The 19,707-nt window shown below is 35.3% G+C and overlaps 1 protein-coding gene across 2 annotated transcripts; it reads left to right on the forward strand.

The window, feature by feature from the left end:
• Positions 1-435: 435 nt before the first annotated feature.
• Positions 436-18,054, forward strand: LOC120633202 (threonine--tRNA ligase 1, cytoplasmic). Of its 2 annotated transcripts, none has more exons than XM_039903348.1 (14): positions 436-524; positions 1,645-1,892; positions 5,522-5,693; positions 6,603-6,680; positions 7,614-7,871; positions 8,270-8,416; positions 9,097-9,206; positions 9,696-9,851; positions 10,616-10,793; positions 11,265-11,387; positions 13,590-13,768; positions 14,750-14,924; positions 16,396-16,510; positions 17,764-18,054. In XM_039903348.1, the coding sequence occupies exons 1-14, from the start codon at positions 474-476 to the stop codon at positions 17,919-17,921; spliced, it is 2,148 nt and encodes a 715-aa protein (XP_039759282.1). In that variant the 5' UTR covers positions 436-473; the 3' UTR covers positions 17,922-18,054. The 2 variants fall into 2 exon arrangements, with proteins under 2 accessions (XP_039759282.1, XP_039759281.1); XM_039903347.1 differs by lacking the exon at positions 436-524 and adding an exon at positions 531-652.
• Positions 18,055-19,707: the final 1,653 nt, after the last annotated feature.

Here is a 19,707-nt window from a genome sequence, read left to right on the forward strand (position 1 = left end):
TTCCGGCTGTCTTCAAAAAAGGTTCGATGGTTCGAGGTGAAAATGAACGATCTAAACTGATTCGAATTCAATTCAAAATTTTTAATGAATTATGAATGCATTTCATTATAAGCACTTTTGTATCTCTATTTTATTATAATAAATAGAGGTCAGTGATATTATCTAAGTGATAGTAACATATTAAACAAATAAGATAAAGGACCGTATATATTATAGAAAATACGCGTTTATTCATATGTATATGTTATACTATGTACATACCCACCAATCTAACTCGACAAATTGGTGTTATAAAACACCAATTTGTCGCGTTCGTGCGGATAAAAACACCATTTCATACTTAGGTAATTTTATATGCAGATGGTTCCAGCACTAAATCATATTATGTTTACCTGTGGTTTTCTGTCACCTGTGGACTGCAATGACATTAGAATGACAACGTCATTCCAACTGTCAAACGTTAAACCGACAACATGGGTGACACGGCTGTGGAAAAAGTTCAGAATTTAAATCTAAATGAAAAGGCAGGATTTTGTGCACTATATTAAACTTTCATTCATAGTTAGCTGTATCAGTGATGTTTAAATTGTTAAAATTACATAGAATCTGCGTGGTCCGCATCAAAGTGGACTATGCCGCATATGCCACATGGGTTTGTAGGCTTTCCAAGAAATGCGAACTGAATACATGAAAAACTTAATAACTATTCATAATTTTACAAGTATACTATTATAAGTTAAGATCAGCAGGCGTTTACCTCTTTTATTTAATGATTTAAACTCATTTGCAATATTTCGTCATCCAGTCCATTATATCTCCCTACCATGCAAACATTTGAATGCACGCATCAAAAATGTCTCTTATAGGCTTCATGCTTGAAGGCTTAATTACGTTGGCCATTGATTTAGTATGTCAAGCTTACACACACTGACATTGACTATACATAGTATTTCACTATCCTAAACATGAATATATTGTAAAATATGTTTGCAAAGTATATTTTTACCCGCCACTTTGGAACAGAGACAGGGTCTAAAACAGATCTATCGAGCATTTTTATAACTTAATTGTATAAACATCACAGATTTATGTTGGACACATAACTTTGTTTAATTTTAACTGTTCCATAATAATAAAATTAAGTACACTCTAGAGTGTTCAGCCCAAATCTCTATGAAGGAGTCCTGTACTGTAGGAAATACATCAAAAGTCTGTAATAGTATTTACAAAGGTGGTGTAGACTCCTGTTCTGGACTTGTCTGTTTGGTTGGCTGGTACTGTTCGTTGGACATGGTGGTGTAGCCTATTTGGTCATAGTTCAGCAGAAAGGACTGCCAATTTAAGTTATTGACAAGTCATTTAATCTACCTATTACAAAGAAAATACATTCCTAACTCTTAACCAAAACGGTTACCAGTCATAAGAAAGTATGACTTCTTTGTTTATTCTTGGATGTTTTTTATGTAGATTGTTTTTCATACCAGTTGATAGCTCTAAATCAGCTGTAAAATAGTAACTATCCAGAACACATCAGTTTTATTTCGATGACAGTTTTGTGTTCAGTCAACTAAAAATAACTAAGGATTAAATTATTATTATTGTGTTTTTCTATCTAAAAAAAATTAACATCTGAATTCTTTACAGTCCCAAAAGAAAGCGATGAAAGAAAAGAAGAAAAAAGATGAGTCATCAGGTGGTGGGGTGACTGAAATGAATCCTTGGCCAGAATACATTCAGAAACGGCTAGACCTTTGGGACAAGTACAAGGCTCAATATGAAGAACAGTTAGCGTCTAAACCTGATTTAAGTATTGTGGTTACATTACCTGATGGGAAGACTGTGGAGGCCAAAGCCTGGAAGACCACACCTTATGACGTTGCCAAGGGTATTAGGTATGTGTTCTTATTTGTTATGCTTTTATTTAAAGTGCTAAATCTTATATTTATCTCATATCACTTTGCTTATGTGAATCATATGTTAAGCAGCTTAAGCTGTATGTATCAGCTTTCTTTGGTTTTTGATTTGACAGTATTAAGGTGTCAACATAATATACACAATATATAAGTAAATAAAATAGCCTTTTTTGCAGAAAACAGATCATAGAATCACTGGTTTCTGTGTGCATTTTGGCAAATGTCTCCCCTGGTCTGTCAACATAAGACACTATTTGTTGCGACTCTTGTCCATAAAGCTCCCAATGTTTGTTGGATATCATCATCCCATCTTCAGGGCTGCCTTCCTCCCATTTGCTTGGCATCTGTAGGATACCTACAGGATAAAAACATTGTTGTATATACAATACTAACAGGAATTTATAACAACAATATACAAACAAGGATTAAATTTTACAGCCAAAATACAGTTATTATAGGATTTTTATTTCTATAGTTAGCCCTTTTTGCTAGTTTGGTGGGGCTATGTATACTAACAATAATTTTATAAGAAGTCAGTTTTATTTTATTTACTTATAAGTTACGTATAGCGGATCCAATTATTCTTTTTGTAAACTGTAATTTGACATACAACACATGTAGACGCCAAACATTGTATAACCATACAATTGCTATATTATAATGTATCTCCATTTGTTTAGATTAAGATCTGTTTTTGGCAAAAATATCTAATATACAAAATAGCTACAACCTATATTTGACGTGTTTGCTAATTGTTTTTTATATCTTAGTAAATATTTTCATTTAATGAGTTATTATAAATACAAATTCAAATTTTAAATTTCTTGATTCATTTTTGATACACAGACACTTGCAGCATTCTTACATATAAATTTTCATTATTATATTATACACTCAATTTCTTAAAAGCTTTGCTCGGAGAAAAAATATCATAAGCTACATATTGTGCTATTTATAATACATACATAATCTATATAATATATAATCACTGGTTTCTGTGTGCCTTTTGGCAAATGTCTCCCCTGATTTGTCAACATAAGACACTATTTATGTATGTGTTTTATTTAAAAAAGATTTTTTTTATGGTATGACAATTTTTCAATAAATTAGCTGTGTAGTTTCCGAGCCTCATCCTAAATAACTACAATTGCAAGATTGATGTGCTCCGTGTATAGTTAGCACATAAATCTTGTAATTGGATTAATAGCAGACTTGTGATTAGTGCATTCCATCATACAAACAGTCTTTAGCTTTATGAAAATCCTATAAATTCCTATGTACAGCATGCAAAGTGTAGAGTTTAGTTTTATTCAATAAGCCTTTTTTCTATATAATCATACTCTCGATACCATAAAGCGAGTTAACTTAAAGCTACTTGTACACATTTTGCTATGCTTTTATATGTAAAGCTTATAATAGCTCATATTTTACATATATTTTATTTATTAATTGGCAATTTGAATAAATTTCTCACCTTATTTATTTGCTCTCAAGCGAGTTTTGGAGTGAATAGTAAGTTTATTTTTTTTACATAATATTAACGTAGTTTGGAGTAAATTTTAATAAAATGATATTAATAAAATAAATTTTAATAATACTATAAATATGAATTCTAACATAATATAAAAACTGTTTAGCTTTTTAAAATACTTTAAAGGATGCAGGCCCATTTTAATGCATTTTTTTGTATATTAATATTCTGTGTAATAAATTTTCTTGGAAAAAATAGACATACACACTACTTGTTTTTATGGGTGTTGGGATAACCCAAATAATTCTTTGGTGTCCTATGTTGGTAAGTGGGATGGCTTTGGATGTTGAGAGTTAATCCCGGTTGTGTCACAAACTTAACAAGCAAGATTAGAATGAGCGAACAAATGAATTTCTAGAAAAAGTTGCTGCTTGCACCATTACGAATCGCACTGGCCCTTGACAGTCAGCCATCAATAACGAAATTGATTATATCATTATCAAACTGCAAAGAAAATAGTAAATTGGACAAAGAATCCACGGAACCTAACTATTAAATGTTTTATTACTCTTATTTCATCAATATCAACCCATTACCGGCTTACTACAAAGTAAGTTCGGAGTGCCAAGTGTGAGATTTCTGCCTACAGGGCAGGGCATGGCTTCCCAACTGGGGTGTTGTAGAAAGTACAGTGGATTACCTGGAGGCGCTCCTTCAGGTACTTCAAAAAAAATCAAGAAAAGTAATTTTTTGATAGCCTTATGCAGCGGTGTCACAGCTTGTCCCACACTATTGTTGGGATAGTCTTATTTTTCCAATTTTTTATTATAAATTATTTATTACGGTTTTATTGATTTCAAATTCAAATTCAAAAATGTTTTATTCATGTAGATCTTATTACAGGCACTTATGAAGCGTTCATACATTTAACGTTAAATGTTACACTAATCTTAGGGATTAGTGTAACATGTAAAATGTATTAACTGCATTTGTTAATTTAAAACTAAAGCTAGGAGGGTTCCAAACGGTTTGACGGCCGATTGGCGCAGTCGGCAGAGACCCTGCTTTCTGTGTCCAAAACCGTGGGTTCGATTCCCACAACTGGAAAATGTTTGTGTGATAAACAGGAATGTTTCTCAGTGTCTGGGTGTTTATATTTATATTTATGTATGTTATTTATAAAAATATTTGTCAGTCATCTTAGCACTCCTAACACAAGCTTCGCTTACTTTGGGGCTAGATGGCGATGTGTGTATTGTCTAAGTATATTTATTTATTTATTTATAAACGCGCCCTGGTCTTAGAAGAGCCCACAACTAACTCACAGTCTAGTTAATGTTGAGCTATGAACTATTAGCCTATAATTCATACCCAAGCTTTTTTTTCATACATGTTATCCTCAATATTATAATAGGATTTTTTTATAAGCTTACGTTTTCTATAAACTTTGAACTTATTGACAGACATCTCGAGGATTTCATCTGGTAATTTGTTATAAAAAGATATACAATTACCCTTAATTTTATGCAGCCTAGTAAACTGCAGTACAAGTTTAGTTTTAATTCTAATATTAATATTGTTACAGTCCACTTTCTTTTTAAATTTTGTTATATTTTTATGTACAAAATTAAATTTTTAAATACGTTTTTATTATGCACCGTCATAATTTAGCTCCCCTAAATTTATCTCTTAAAGACTCTCTTCATATTGCTTCGCCTCTTTGCCTAAATTACTTGTTGTACCTATTAATTTAAACTATCTACAATGCCGCAACAAATTTCCGCAACTTATTAGTGCGCCGCGGGTATAATAAAGTTGGGAATTCCTAGGTACTATGGTATTTTGAACCGCGGTTTCCTAGTACTGTGACTAGATGGCGCTACTGCGATACCATATAAATCATAATGAACCTTCACGCGATCGAATACTTAAACGTAGCCTATAAATTTCACATTTTCTATTTTCACATTTTTCTCTAAGAACGTTATGGAGAACTGAGAAACATGCAGGTTTCCTCACGATGTTTTTCCTTCAAAGGAACTGATATGAAATTGCTTTTAATACGTACATAAATCCAAGAAGGTCCGTGCCGAGATTGAAGTAAGTAATATTATTGTTTTTGCAAAATTGTTTGCAGCCAAGGCTTAGCGGACTCTACGATCATAGCTCGAGTGAACAGCGTCCTGTGGGACTTGGATCGGCCTCTGGAAGGGGATTGCAAACTGGAACTCCTGCGATGGGACAACACAGACGCGCAGGCCGTGTTCTGGCACTCCTCAGCGCATATGCTCGGGGAGGCGATGGAACGGGTGAGTTTTCTTTGGCTTAGTTAAAATAAATAATTTAAATTTTATTGCATAAAAACGGGTAAAAAGTACAGGTCAAAATAAACATAATTAAAAAGGCAAAAAGCGACCTCATCTCTACCTTTTCGGACGGAGTCAGTGATACACTTAAGAGGCGGGAGATAGCAATAATACAGACATATCATCCCATCAACCCATCAACCCTTTACCGGCCCACTCGAGAGCACAAGTCTCCTCGACCCACACTGAGAAGGGGTTAAGTCCATCAAGCAAGCCCAGTGCGGATTGGTGGACTCCACAAACCTTTGAAATGCTAATGTAGAACTCTCGGGCACGCAGGTTTCCTCACGATGTTTTACGTTGAAATAAGTGATATTTTAATTACTTAAAACGCACATAAATTAGAAAAGTTAGAGCCTTGAGGTGCGTGCTGGGATTTGAACTCAGCTCCCCAAAAGTGAAGTCGAGCAACCCAATGCGCTATCGCCGCTCACAGATATATTATACACATAAATACATACATGATACTACAGTTAATATATAAAATAATTTAATTGGGATTAGTCACATTAAAAAGAACCAATGTTATTTTAAATCAAGTTTGAAAATTTTATTTTTTTTTGTTTGTTTATTTTTTACCGGTAAATGTACTACAGACAATGTCGTAGGTACTACAGCGATGGATACCGCCCACTTATAAAAAAATTTAAAAGTTAAGTGCAACATATAACAAAATTATTGAAAAAAATAAAATCATACATAACATGGTCGAATTAAAATTACGCATTAGTGAAAAATGTCGTTGAGGCTAATATTAATAAGCCATAAATTAATAAAAATTTGTGCATAATATCTCAGCTACAACAGAAATGAACCAATGGACAGTTGTATATTTAGTTTTTGTTATAACAGGTATATGGTGGGTGCTTATGCTACGGTCCACCCATAGAAGAAGGATTCTACTATGACATGTTCCACCCAGAGAAAGGGGTAAGGAATCTCAACTCAGTTCTTTAAAAAAGCGCCACTAAAGGTGAAAAACTCGTGAACGAAGTAAAAATTGGTACAACATTTTTGTCTCCTCAGATTGAAAATTCCGTGTGCAAATTATATTGAATTTTGAAAAAGCACATAACAGAAAATTTTGAGGTGCATTCACAGAATTAAGAATGTACAGAAACCACCGTGTAAACGACGGTAGAGTCAGGGCAAGTGAAAACACAGGTTTTCTATGACTTGGCTGACGGAACGTTTTTAGCGATTGGCGAATTTTAAAACGATGCGGCTGCGGTCTATTGCGGACAACGTCACAAATTTGAACCGCCGCGGAGTTGTCTCAATGACTTTGCCACCCCCTCAACCTACGTTCCGTTTTTGCACATTCTTTATTTTAACAAACCATAGACAACATTTATTTGAGCATAATTATACAATATTAATTATTTTTGTTTAATTATTTGATCATTAATTACACGTCTGATTGTGTCGCTAACAACGTTTAATATTGCAGCATCAAAAACCCCTCCACTTTAGTAATTTGTAAACCGGCGGTTAGAAACTTCATTCCATTTAGCAGTTGACAGTAATTACTTTACCTGTAATGTTCAAAACGTTTACCATAAAATGTGGAAAATGGGAAAAGTTTGTGAGGTAACATCATTTCGCTGGTGTGAAGTCAGATGTGCGTGGGGCGTTTTCACTGTTTTTAGACGCAATGCACTGCATGCAATAATAGCTTAATAAGGGTTCTGTATGTTCTCAATTCTGTGGGTGCATGCTGGGAATCAAATGATTTGGAAACCGAAGCCTTAACTACTAGGATATCCCCGCTATTGATTCAAATATGCTAATTCCTACTAGACTATTTCTAAATTAAAGTTGTATTCTTTTGTAATATGTTATAAAACTATCTGAATTTCCCAGGTATCATCCACAGACTTCCATGTGATAGAAGGCCTTGTAAAGAAAATAGCGAAGGAAAAGCAGAATTTCGAACGCTTAGAACTGACCAAGGAACAATTATTAGAAATGTTCGACTACAACCCGTTCAAAGTGAGGATATTAAAGGAGAAGGTTGACACGCCGACCACCACGGCGTACAGGTGTGGATCTCTCATCGACCTGTGCAGGGGACCGCATGTACGGCATACGGGGAAAGTTAAAGCATTCAAGGTCACTAAGGTATGTCGATTTTCTTTTTTAAGCCCCCAATGTGTGTGTCTGTTTGTCTGTCGAATGAACCGATTTTAGTCGTTATGTTTGATGAAATTCGGTCAAAGATGGTCGCCGCCACAAAACGCCGGTTTTTTTTTTAATACTTTATAGACAACTACTATAAAGTATAAAAAAAAGAAACTATCATGCCTGATGTAAAGCAGGTCTAAGTTGGGGCGCGGTTGCCTAAAAAATGCCAAAATACATATTTTTTCACAAATGCCTGTTTCACAAATTTTTGGCGTTATTCCTGACCAAATAGTTAGTCGCTTTGCGTTATTCAGTAAAATTTTCTGTATATAATAGATCACTAAAGTTACTGATGAAAATTTGAAAAGTAACCTGTATGTTTTTGCTGTTTCTAGAACTCAGCATCGTACTGGGAGGGTAAGGCAGATGCAGAAAGCCTCCAGAGAGTGTACGGTGTTTCATTCCCCGATCCCAAACAGCTGAAGCAATGGGAGGTCATTCAGGAGGAGGCTGCCAAGAGGGACCACAGAAAGATTGGCAAGGTGAGTACTTCCTGTTTATTGTATTAAATAATTTTCTCCTTTGTATTTCTGCAACTCTAGTACAATTTGCACTGTCAGAGGTGGCCTGTAAGAGAATGCTTGCACCAATAAGGTCGCCTTTGCATACCTATAATTTTTGTATTCATTTATTTTGTTTACTAATTTATTTTATGTAAGTATATTATGATGTTTGTGTGCAATAAAGTATTTATTCTTAAAACTAAAGCTACGATTGTTCCAAACGCTCGCAACGCTCGTTCCAACTTAGCCAAGAAATAAACAACACAAAAGTCAAATAAACTTCATTTTATTTATTTTATTCATTTCATTTATTTTGCATTTATTTTTGAGAAGCTCCATCAGTATTTTGAAAATATTAAAATCCCTTTATGGAGCACTGGGTTGGATAACCTCATACACCAAGTGCTCAAGAGGGTACTTAACTTAATTGGGAGATATGTTGGGTAAATTTTAATTAATAAAATAGTTATATATAATAAGACAATTGTTACAAGTTATGGAATTTTATCCGAAATAAACTTTATCGTATTATCGTTTATGTATAACTAAGTTGTGGAAACTTTATTGGTTTATGTGATATAAACGGCATTACTTTTATGTGTTATAGTACTGTTTGTTTCCCTTGAAAAGCTAATAAATAAATTATTATTTTGTTCTAGGAACAAGAGCTGTTCTTCTTCCACGAGCTATCGCCCGGTTCTTGCTTCTTCCAGCCGCGCGGGGCGCATATATACAACGTCCTAGTGAACTTCATTAGAGACGAATACAGGTACGTTAACTTTACAAAACTATTAAAGTGGCTAAGGATTTCGGCCATTATTGGAATAATTTCGGTTAAGGCTAAACTGAGAAACACATTCAAATTAAACGGTTCATTGGTTGCTTAGTTGAGGTGTAAATTAAAACCAACTTTTTAAGTAGGAGGGTTCGATTTTTTTCAGAGGCAATTTTCGAATTTAAATTTCTAAATTTTCCCTGGTCTGATCTTGTTGGATGCTTCGGCCATGACTAGTTACCACCCTGCCGACAAAGACGTGCCGCTAAGAGATTTAGTGTACCAGTGCCATGTGGCGTAGAAACCGAAACCCTAATCGGGATATCCCTAACAGGTTAGCACGCTGCCATCTTAGACTTATCACTAGGTGAGATTGCAGTCAAGGGTTTACTTGTGTTAGTGGAATAAAAAAAAAACCCACTTTAACATATAATTTTAGTATGGATTTTTTTTTATCGAAGGATTATCTCCTCCCATTTCTAGGAGGCGTGGTTTCCAGGAAGTCGTAACGCCCAATATGTACAACGCGAAACTGTGGCAGACCTCGGGCCACTGGGCGCACTACGCTGAGAACATGTTCTCTTTCGAAGTGGAGAAGGAGACCTTCGCTTTGAAGCCCATGAACTGCCCCGGACATTGGTGAGAATTTGTAACTCTTTAATAAGTTTTTTCAAGCGGGGTAAGCTAGAAAGGAGCATTAATAGAGAATTATTAATAAAAAATTGTCCAACATTGGACGCCGCGTCCACCAATCCGCACTGGACCAGCGTAGTGGACAACGGCCTTAACCCCTTCTCACTGTGTGAGGAGACCCGTGCCCTGTAGTAGGCCAGTAATGATGACGATGATGGCCGATTCTGGAAGTTGTGGAAATCAGTTTGAATTAATTAAATATTTGATATAAACAGGCGTTTCTTTGCGATATTCTATGATATATTATAAAAATTAGGCTTAATGTGCTATACTCCGCGGACAGCAGGAGAATCTGTGTGGTGTAATTTATAATTTCTTCAATCCTTATACTCCACACCAGACAGATTTTCGGCAGACCCTCTACGCATGTTTCGCTCCGAAACCGGATCGTCCTCAAGAGATGATAATTGTCGGTACCGGTGGTTGGATTAGTCGTAAATATACTTACTCTTCTATTTCGAGTGCAGATCTCCCAACTATCACTGGTTGCAGCAGAACATGAGCGTTAGACATAATGTTCGTCTTGCTCATGTTCATACGTAGATCCACCTGTTGAGAGACTCTGCTGAGGTTATTGAGCATTGTTCTACGGTCTCCCAGAGTCTCTGCCATTATTACCACATCGTCGGCAAACCGAAATTGGGTAACGAACTCTAATGGTGTCCTCCAACGCAGGAAAGTACTATACTTATGTCAGTCGACGTTCCCAGCCTAATGTTCGACAACCGCACGCGGTCGTGGCGTGAGCTGCCACTGCGTATGGCGGACTTCGGCGTCCTGCATCGCAACGAGCTCAGCGGCGCACTCACCGGGCTCACCCGCGTGAGACGCTTCCAGCAAGACGACGCGCACATATTCTGCGCGCCGCAGCACATTGAACAGGAGATAGTAAGAGATTTTATAGACAAGACTCCCTTTTTTTAACCACAAACCTAAAAAACGGCGAGGTGTTATAAGTTCGACGTGTGCGTGCGTGCGTGCGTGCGTGCGTCCGAGATTGCGTGCGTGCGTGTGTACGTGTGTCTGAAGCATTGTAGCGAAAGGTTGCCGGTGAATAAGTTGCGAGTGTTCTTATCTATGCTTGATGATAATCGGTCCAAGATGGCCGCGGCCACAGAATGGCGGTTTAGATACTTTTTCACAACTCCCACCATATAGGTAAAGAATGAAAGGGCTTGCCTAGTAGAATACACTATGTAAAATTTCAAACCTAAGATGGCCGCCATCACAAAATGTCTAATTACATTTCTTTTTCACAACTGTGAATATGGGTTTCAAATGAAAGGGCTTGACTAAAAGAATAATGTACACGATATTGTAAGGCGGTTTTTAGAATTAATATATTATATTTAATTACAGGTCAGCTGTCTAGAGTTCCTACAGTTTGTTTACCAGACTTTCGGGTTCACATTCCAATTAAAGCTATCTACTCGGCCCGAAAAGTATCTGGGTGATCTCGACAGTTGGAACCAAGCTGAAAAGGTTTGCGCTTATTTTTTTTCATAGGTATCGGCGATTATTAATTTTTATTACACAAACTACTAAAATTAGTATTCTTCGCATCCTGAAACTCACATGAGTTTATTTGGACGCTGCACATTCCTCTAAAATCTAATAAGTTTAAATATATACAATATCATATTTGAACCATTAAAAAGCAATACAGTATACAGCAGGTATACTAATAAATCCAGTGAAGGTAATTCTGTACTGCGAGCCACCGAGTCGCTCAGTAGATACGAGCGACCGGTTTGGCGTGGTCCCGAATGCATACGTTATACAGGTGTTCCAATATTACTATGTTTAAAGGTTTTATGTTAGATTTATTTCATGGTAACATTTTTTTAGAATGCGTTTTACGTTACTCTCCGTTACTGAATTTCTGACCGTCAGATTTAGAATGGAAAAATATATTATAGTTCAGCGCCATCTATTGACTTATTTTGTAAGTGTCGCTAAAGAAACTTTACGATAAAAAAATCAATCGTTTTCACTTATGGTTCGCGCCTAATATTTAAGCAACTATATTACTTATTAGAACCTTCTGACATGGTAGAACTAAACTACCTATTTTTATTATTTTTTTTATTGTTATAATAAGAATAATAAGTAAAATTAAATAGAAATAAACATTATAAATAACTACGGCTTATATTTATAGTAGATATTAATTTTAGTTTGTAATTATTATTACCCTAGAAAAATATATTTTTCCTTGGTTTATTAATAAAGAAACCATTCGATCGACATTAATATAATGTAAGAAAAAAAAAACATTACAATTAAAAAAATATATTTTTGGTAATTTTTATTCTTTTAATTGTTGTGTTTGTGTGTAACTTTAAATTATGTTTTAGTGTACAATAAAATGTATTTAATAAAAATGAAAAATAAATAGACAACCAACACCCAAAGTAGAGTGACAGCGGCCTCTTATAGGAAAATGCACCCGCTTGACGGCCGATTGGCGCAGTGGGCAGCGACCCTGCTTTCTGAGTCCAAAGCTGTGGGTTCGATTCCCACAAGTGGAAATTGTTTGTGTGATGAATATGAATGTATTTCAGTGTCTGGGTGTTTTTATGTGTATTTATGTATATTGTTAATTCAAATATTCATCAGTCATCTTAGTACCCATAACACAAGCTATGCTTACTTTGGGGGCTAGATGGCAATGTGTGTTGTGTTGTAGCATATTTATTTATTTAGTTGCGAGAGTTTATTTTATGCTGACGATCTTAAAATTTTCAAGTCTGTTGATAGTGAAAATGATTCTCTTTGTCTACAAAAAGACTTAAATGCTACCGACTGGTGCACCGAGAACCTCATGAGCCTCAATATACAAAAGTGTTTTGTCGTTACTTTTACTAAAAGAATCTCAAAGAAAATAGAATTTAATTACTCTTTGAATGATCAAGCACTAACTCGAAAAACATTAGCAAATGATCTTGGGGTAATTTTTGATGATAAATTATCTTTTAGAGACCATTACCAGTATATCATTGCTAAATGCAACAAACTAGTGGGATTTATTTTAAGGTCAACGAGAGATTTTACAAAACTATCAAGCTCAATACAACTTTATCAAACTATGGTCCGTAGTATAATGGAGTATAACTCACTAATATGGTCACCGTATTATACCATTCATTGCGATCGTTTAGAAGCTGTTCAAAAAAAATTTTTACGAATATTGTCATATCGACATCACTTCGGCCATAAACGTACAACTTACCATGACAGGCTTGTACACTTTGGGATGCAAAGCTTGCAATTTCGTCGAAAATACTTTCATTTGATCTTCTTATTTAAGCTCATTAACTCCCAAATTGATTCTTCCGTCTTGCTCTCGCTCATTACTATAAATACATTAGGATAAATATTTTTAAAAATCAAATTATTAAGCACTATTCCACATAATCTTTAGGGAAATAATATATATATTATTATTTAAGTGTTTCTTTTTTGTTTCAACTTTAATTTTATCTTTACTTTCTGTTTAATTTAATTCCAAGTTGTGTACACATACTTTGGGTTGTAGCTTAGAACAAAACTTGTTATTACTTATATTTAGATCTACTTTTAGTTATTACCTGTTTTGTGTACCTAATAACAATAAACAATAAACAATAAACAGTTGCTATGTTGGAATTGATTTGATGAATTGCATAATATTGAATGTTTTAGGCTCTAGAAGAGTCCCTCAACAAATTCGGTAAGCCGTGGCAACTGAACCCTGGGGATGGAGCGTTCTACGGACCCAAAATAGACATCACCATACTGGACGCCCTGAGGAGGTCTCACCAGTGCGCCACCATACAGCTGGACTTCCAGCTGCCGGAGAGGTTCAACCTTAGCTATATCAGGTGAGTTTTCTTCGTGTAAGTCAAATCGAAACCAAATCAAGAAATGTGGTTAAGAAAAATATATCTTTTTTTTTCTGTAAAGAAATATTGTACCCGCTGTTTTCTTTCACCGTTGAAGCAAGTGATAATTTAATTTCTTTAAAGGAAAATTTTTCTTGGAAAAGTTAGAGGTGCGTTCTGGGATTCGAACCCGGCCAGAATTCGAGGTTTCTTATTATGGGAGTAGAAAAAGTATTGTATGCAATTGTTGTACATGTGACACTATTATCTATCATACTAATATTAATGTATTTTAAAACTATTAGTTTTGTCTGGTGGGAGGCTTGGGCCGTGGCTAGTTACCACCCTATCGACAAAGACGTGCCGCTAAGCCATTTAGTGTTCCGGTGCGATGTCGCGTAGAAATCGATTACGATTAACCGAGTTTTCGTAAAACGTTTTTGCTCCACGTATTAATATATAGATTATCTATTATTAGTGTATATATTAATATATACTTAGTTTAGGCATCAGTGGTCAAACCTACTTAAACGTGATAATTTTTATGGAGTAATAAAATTATTTTATCTAACATATAATAAAATTGGAGTGTCTGTTTGTAATATTGAAAGTACCGTTTTTTACACCATGTTTAGGGTACCTTCACCAAAATAACATTGTTTTCAATTTTCGTCTGTCTGTTTGTTCCGGCTAATCTCTGAAATGGCTGCACCGATTTTGACGAGACTTTTATTGGCAGGTGGCTGATGTAATAAGGAGTAACTGAGGCTACGTTCATTTCAGAATTAAAAAAAAAATATTATGGTGAAATTAAAAATAATAAGGACACCTGAACAAAACTTAATATGAAAAGTTCTATTTAAAAATAAACCCGATTTTTTTGATTTTATATACAAATTGTGCTTTAAAACAAAAACAAACGCGGACGATGTCGCGGGCAACAGCCAGTTTATTTATAAATACGTACTTGTTTTTCCTCAGCGAAACAGGCGACAAGAAGCGTCCAGTTATAATACACAGAGCGATCCTGGGCTCTGTGGAACGGATGATCGCCATTCTCAGCGAGTCGTACGCCGGGAAGTGGCCATTCTGGCTCAGCCCGAGGCAGGTGTGCGTTGTGCCGGTGGGGCCCGCGTTCGACGACTACGCCGTGCAGGTGAGGCAAATAATAAATAAATTAATATAAATGTACTACGACAATACACACATCGCCATCTAGCCCCAAAGTTAGCGTAGCTTGTGCTGACCAATGAATATGTTTATAAATTATATACATAAATACTTAGAATATACATAGAAACAGTCAGACACTGAAAAACAGTCATGCTTATGACAAACATTTTCCAGTAGTGGGAATCGAACCCACGGCCTTGGGCTCAGAAAGCAGGGTCTCTGCAAACTGCGCCAATCGGCCGTCAATCGTAATTAAAATGAAAAGGTTAAGTATAAAAATACTTGGACCTTGCTCACGAGATTACCGCCATGTGAAGTGTTGAGTCGACAGAAGTTGTTTCAGTCAATGGTCTTCTCGTGAAAGGCTTTGACCAACATCTTAAGAAGTTTCCGCTTGGTTGTTGGATCAGGGTCGTATACAGAAGGCAGTAGTTATGAAACTATGCGTATTGTAACTCCTTGTCCTTAACTTTTTTTTAATTTTAGTGTATTTTTTTTTGTAATTTACACAAAAAAAAATTATATAAATAAATGATAGAAATAATGATAGTAAAAATAATAAATTTAGGCCTGGAAGAATCTCTGTAAATAAGCTTGCGAAAAACTGCCATTTAAAATACATGTATAATAGTAAGAAAGTTCTTGTAGGTTAAAGAATGCATAGTTTTAATTTAATAACACAATATACAAACACACCACATGCTGCATTTAATTGGCTGAGGGCCTTTAATGCAGTTAAGACCAGCCCATAGCTGAGAAAAGAAAATACTATTTCAGGATTTACTCATAAACATTAAACATTGTAGACCAATTAAACAATTTACAAATTAAATCAAAATAAATAAAAAAAGTTTAAAAGATATTAATTATGTCCAAAAAATTAATAAAAAAAAAATTAAATTAAAATACCAATAATATAAAAATACTAATACAAATATCCTTCGACAATACACACATCGCCATCTAGCCCCAAAGTAAGCGTAGCTTGCGGTATGGCTACTAAGATAACTGATGTATATTTTTATGAATATAATACACATAGATACATCATGTTCATCACACAAACATTCTCCAGTTGTGGGAATCGAACCCACGGCCTTGGACTCAGAAAGCAGGGTCACTGACCACTGAGCCTGTAGGCCGTCAAAAAGGAACTAAAAAAACAATACTCTGTTGAATTGCAACGTGGCTATCGCAGCAATGCCGGAGGTAGTGACAGTCCAGTCTAGCCGCGATCTTCTTCAGAACCATGTTGGAGTTGTGGCAAAAGTTTCGCGCTTGATACGCTCGCTATTTTTAGGGTTCCGTATCCGAATATGACGGTGATTTTTGTTTTTCAAAAACCCATAATAAAAAAAACTGACCAATTTTCAAAAATTCTGACGACACATCAGCCGGGTGTCCAGTGAAGGCCAACTTTTTTTTTTCTTATATTTTGTTCATTGTCGTTTCAGGTCAACGAAATACTAAATGCAAATGGATACATGTCTGAAGCGGACACGGATGCTGGAGACACACTCAACAAGAAAGTGAGAAACGCTCAACTCGCGCAGTTCAACTATATCTTAGGTAAGAGTCAACTATAAACTGTTTTGTAACATCATACATTAAGCGATATAAAAACGATACCCTCGGGATTTGTAAAAAAAAACATTATAAACGCGGGCGCAGTAAGAGGGCAACAGCTAGTTCTTCAATCATAACAATTCCTTTTATTTTATAAATTTAATATGTATTTAAAAATTTTCGAATTTGAACCTGCGACTCTCTGGCAATCACGGCCTGAGCGCTTTTTCCAATTAAGCTACAGCTCTCCTACCATCGAAAAAAAAAATTGATAATTCCTCTAAGTGTAGGTAAAACACAAACAAAGCTTATGTTTTTGTTTAAATTTTTTTTGTTAAATATTATTGGCGTGCAAATTAAAATTACAAAGAAATAACATTAAAACCTAAAGGAAACTATATCGATATAAAACAATAGACATGGATATAGGAGAGTGTTCTGAAGAGTTGTTTGCATTGATATCTCCTTCCCGGTTTTCTGACCTTACCTTACGCCGTAGTATAAATTCCATCCTCACCATTGTATTCGTATGTATTCGTCTACTTTTCGAAATACCAGGTCATTTCTACCGCGCACTTGCACATTGTAGAAGAATCTCTCATATGATGTGATTCCTCCAAAATACAATGTAGGGATATTAAAGGGGCGGATAAACAAACTCCTTAAAAGCCGGCAACGCATCGGTGGCTCCTCTGGTGCTGCACTTAACATCACGTGACCTATTTGCTCGTTTGCCCGCTATTAAAAAAAAAAAGTGTCTTCGGTACGAATATTACACTAATTCTACGCACAAATATACTTCGGTTAACTCGTGCGACCATCTGGGGCTCTTTTTACGTTAAAAGATGTCCCGTGGGCACGATCGGCTTTAACCAGCTCTAGGATGTTATTAATTTGACTAAGTATCTTGAATTTAGTCACATTGTTATTAATGTGAGATCCTAGTGTAGAATCCTAGAGCCGATTGGCGCAGTTTGCAGTTTGCTTTCTGAGTCCAAGACCGTTGGTTCGTTTCCCACTACTGGAAAATGTTTGTGTGATGAGCATGAATGTTTTTCAGTATCTGGGTGTTTATATTTATATTGCTTTTTATTTATGTATATTATTCATAGAAATATTCATCAGTCCTCTTTTAGTACCCATTACACAAGCTACGCTTACTTTGGGGCTAGGTGGCGAAGAGTGTATCGTCGTCGTAGTATATTTATTTATTTTATTTAATTTAATGAAATGCTATATAATATATTGGTTTTCAGTGGTTGGTGAGAAGGAGAAAACCTCTCGTACGGTGAACGTCCGCACCCGCGATAACAAAGTGCACGGAGAAATGTCCATCGACGAGCTCATACAGCATCTTAAGAAACTCCAAGTGGAGCGGACCCTATCTGATGACAGTGATTTACTTAAATTTTAGTTTTAAAACGCGTCAGTCAGTTCTGAATCGATTATTTACTAAATTAAACTTTAAATATTGTTTTAGAATTTGTAACTCCATTAAAATACCAATTACGAATATTACGCTTAATTTGCTATGCTCCGTGAAAAGCAGGAGAATCTGTATGGTGTGATTTATAATTTCTTAACCTTTATACTACACATCAAACAGATCTTCGGTGTGGAGAATCTAGCATTTACGCACGTTTCGCTCCGGAGCATCCTCAGGAGATGTTGACATTACAATGAGGCGCGAAACGTTAGAGGAGGGTACATTGCCGGAGATCTGTTTGGTGCGGAGTATAAGGATTGAAGAAATTCAAAAAAATTGGTTGCCTGTAAAGTCGGTATACGGGCGAAAGTTTTACGTGACAACGACTTTGAGTGGTAAAATAATTTTAATGTGAATATTCATTCGTATAGTAGGAAGAAGGATGAAATAATAGTAACAATTTAAAACATTTATTTATACAAAGAATTATATTTAAAACATTAATTTATACAAAGAATCTCGCACTGAATTTCATATTAACAAAATTTTATTTTTACCTTTACACATACATACGTATTTATATACAAATATACATACAATAACTTGCAATACAATACATTTGCGTACAATGAAACAGCGTTTACTACAAAGGGACGCGTGCCTTTCACTTTTTATGTCTGTCTCTCTCGCTCTTAGGCGGGCTAACCATGCCCGAGTGGAAGGGACGCGTGCCTCTCACTCGCTCTCATTGTGAGCGCATAACGTGAGCGGAGCGTAACGCAGTTTCTTGAAGTGTCACCCGGCAAACCAATTTATAAGACGTTGTCACGTCAAAATTCTTCCCTAACGGAGTTACGAATTCTAATAATAATCTGTCCTTACGTTATGTACAAAAATCTAAATTATAATCTGAGTTCTTACAAGCTGGATAACGGAAAAAATAATTTAAAATTTGTTTTTTAATTTCAACCGATGGACGTGTAAATCTTCTGGGCAAACGATTTCTGTTATTAAATAAGTATATAACTTTAATTTATGATCAGAAATTAATAACAAAAACGTCCAATAATTGAGACTGGCTCAATACGAATTTAAGTTTAAAATTGTGTTCTTTTCATTTAATTTATTATCTTTATTGCTTATATTATTGTCTCTGCTAGATGCCACTATTTTCATCAACACGGGCATAGTTTTTGTTATACATTAAATTGCTGTTAATTTTGTGGTTTCTCAAGCATTTATTGACCATTAGATGGGATTCATTTTTTATTTACATAAGTATAAAAGTTACCTGTGTTATGTAATCTTCATTAATATTATAAATGCGTGGGTGTTTCTTTGTTTGTCCTTTCTTTACGCCCTTACTTAGCGACCAATCAACTTAATGTTTGGCATGGGATTATTTGAAAAGGTGGAGAGTTAAATAGACTTTTTACCCCAAGAAAAAATGGATTCGCCCGGGATTTGTAAAAAAACATTATAAACGCGGGCGAAGCAAGAGGGCAACCGAAGAACAACAATAAAAAAAAACTAAAAATCTGTGGCACAAATTTGACAGTCCTTGTTTGTCGAGGTGTCAAATTTGACACAAAATTTGTTTCGCTCGCAGTTCATATGTCAATACATAGATTATGATCGTCACATTTTAGATGTCGCTAAGTTTCGATATTCTGGATCCAGTTTTATTATTTTAAAGAGGTTGAATAAAACAACTGAAATTTGATATATTTGTTTTATTAATTATCCAAACATCTAGGCAGAGAGCTAGTGGGAA

Source organism: Pararge aegeria, chromosome 21 (genome assembly GCF_905163445.1).
Source record: "Pararge aegeria chromosome 21, ilParAegt1.1, whole genome shotgun sequence".
NCBI lineage: Eukaryota > Metazoa > Arthropoda > Insecta > Lepidoptera > Nymphalidae > Pararge > Pararge aegeria.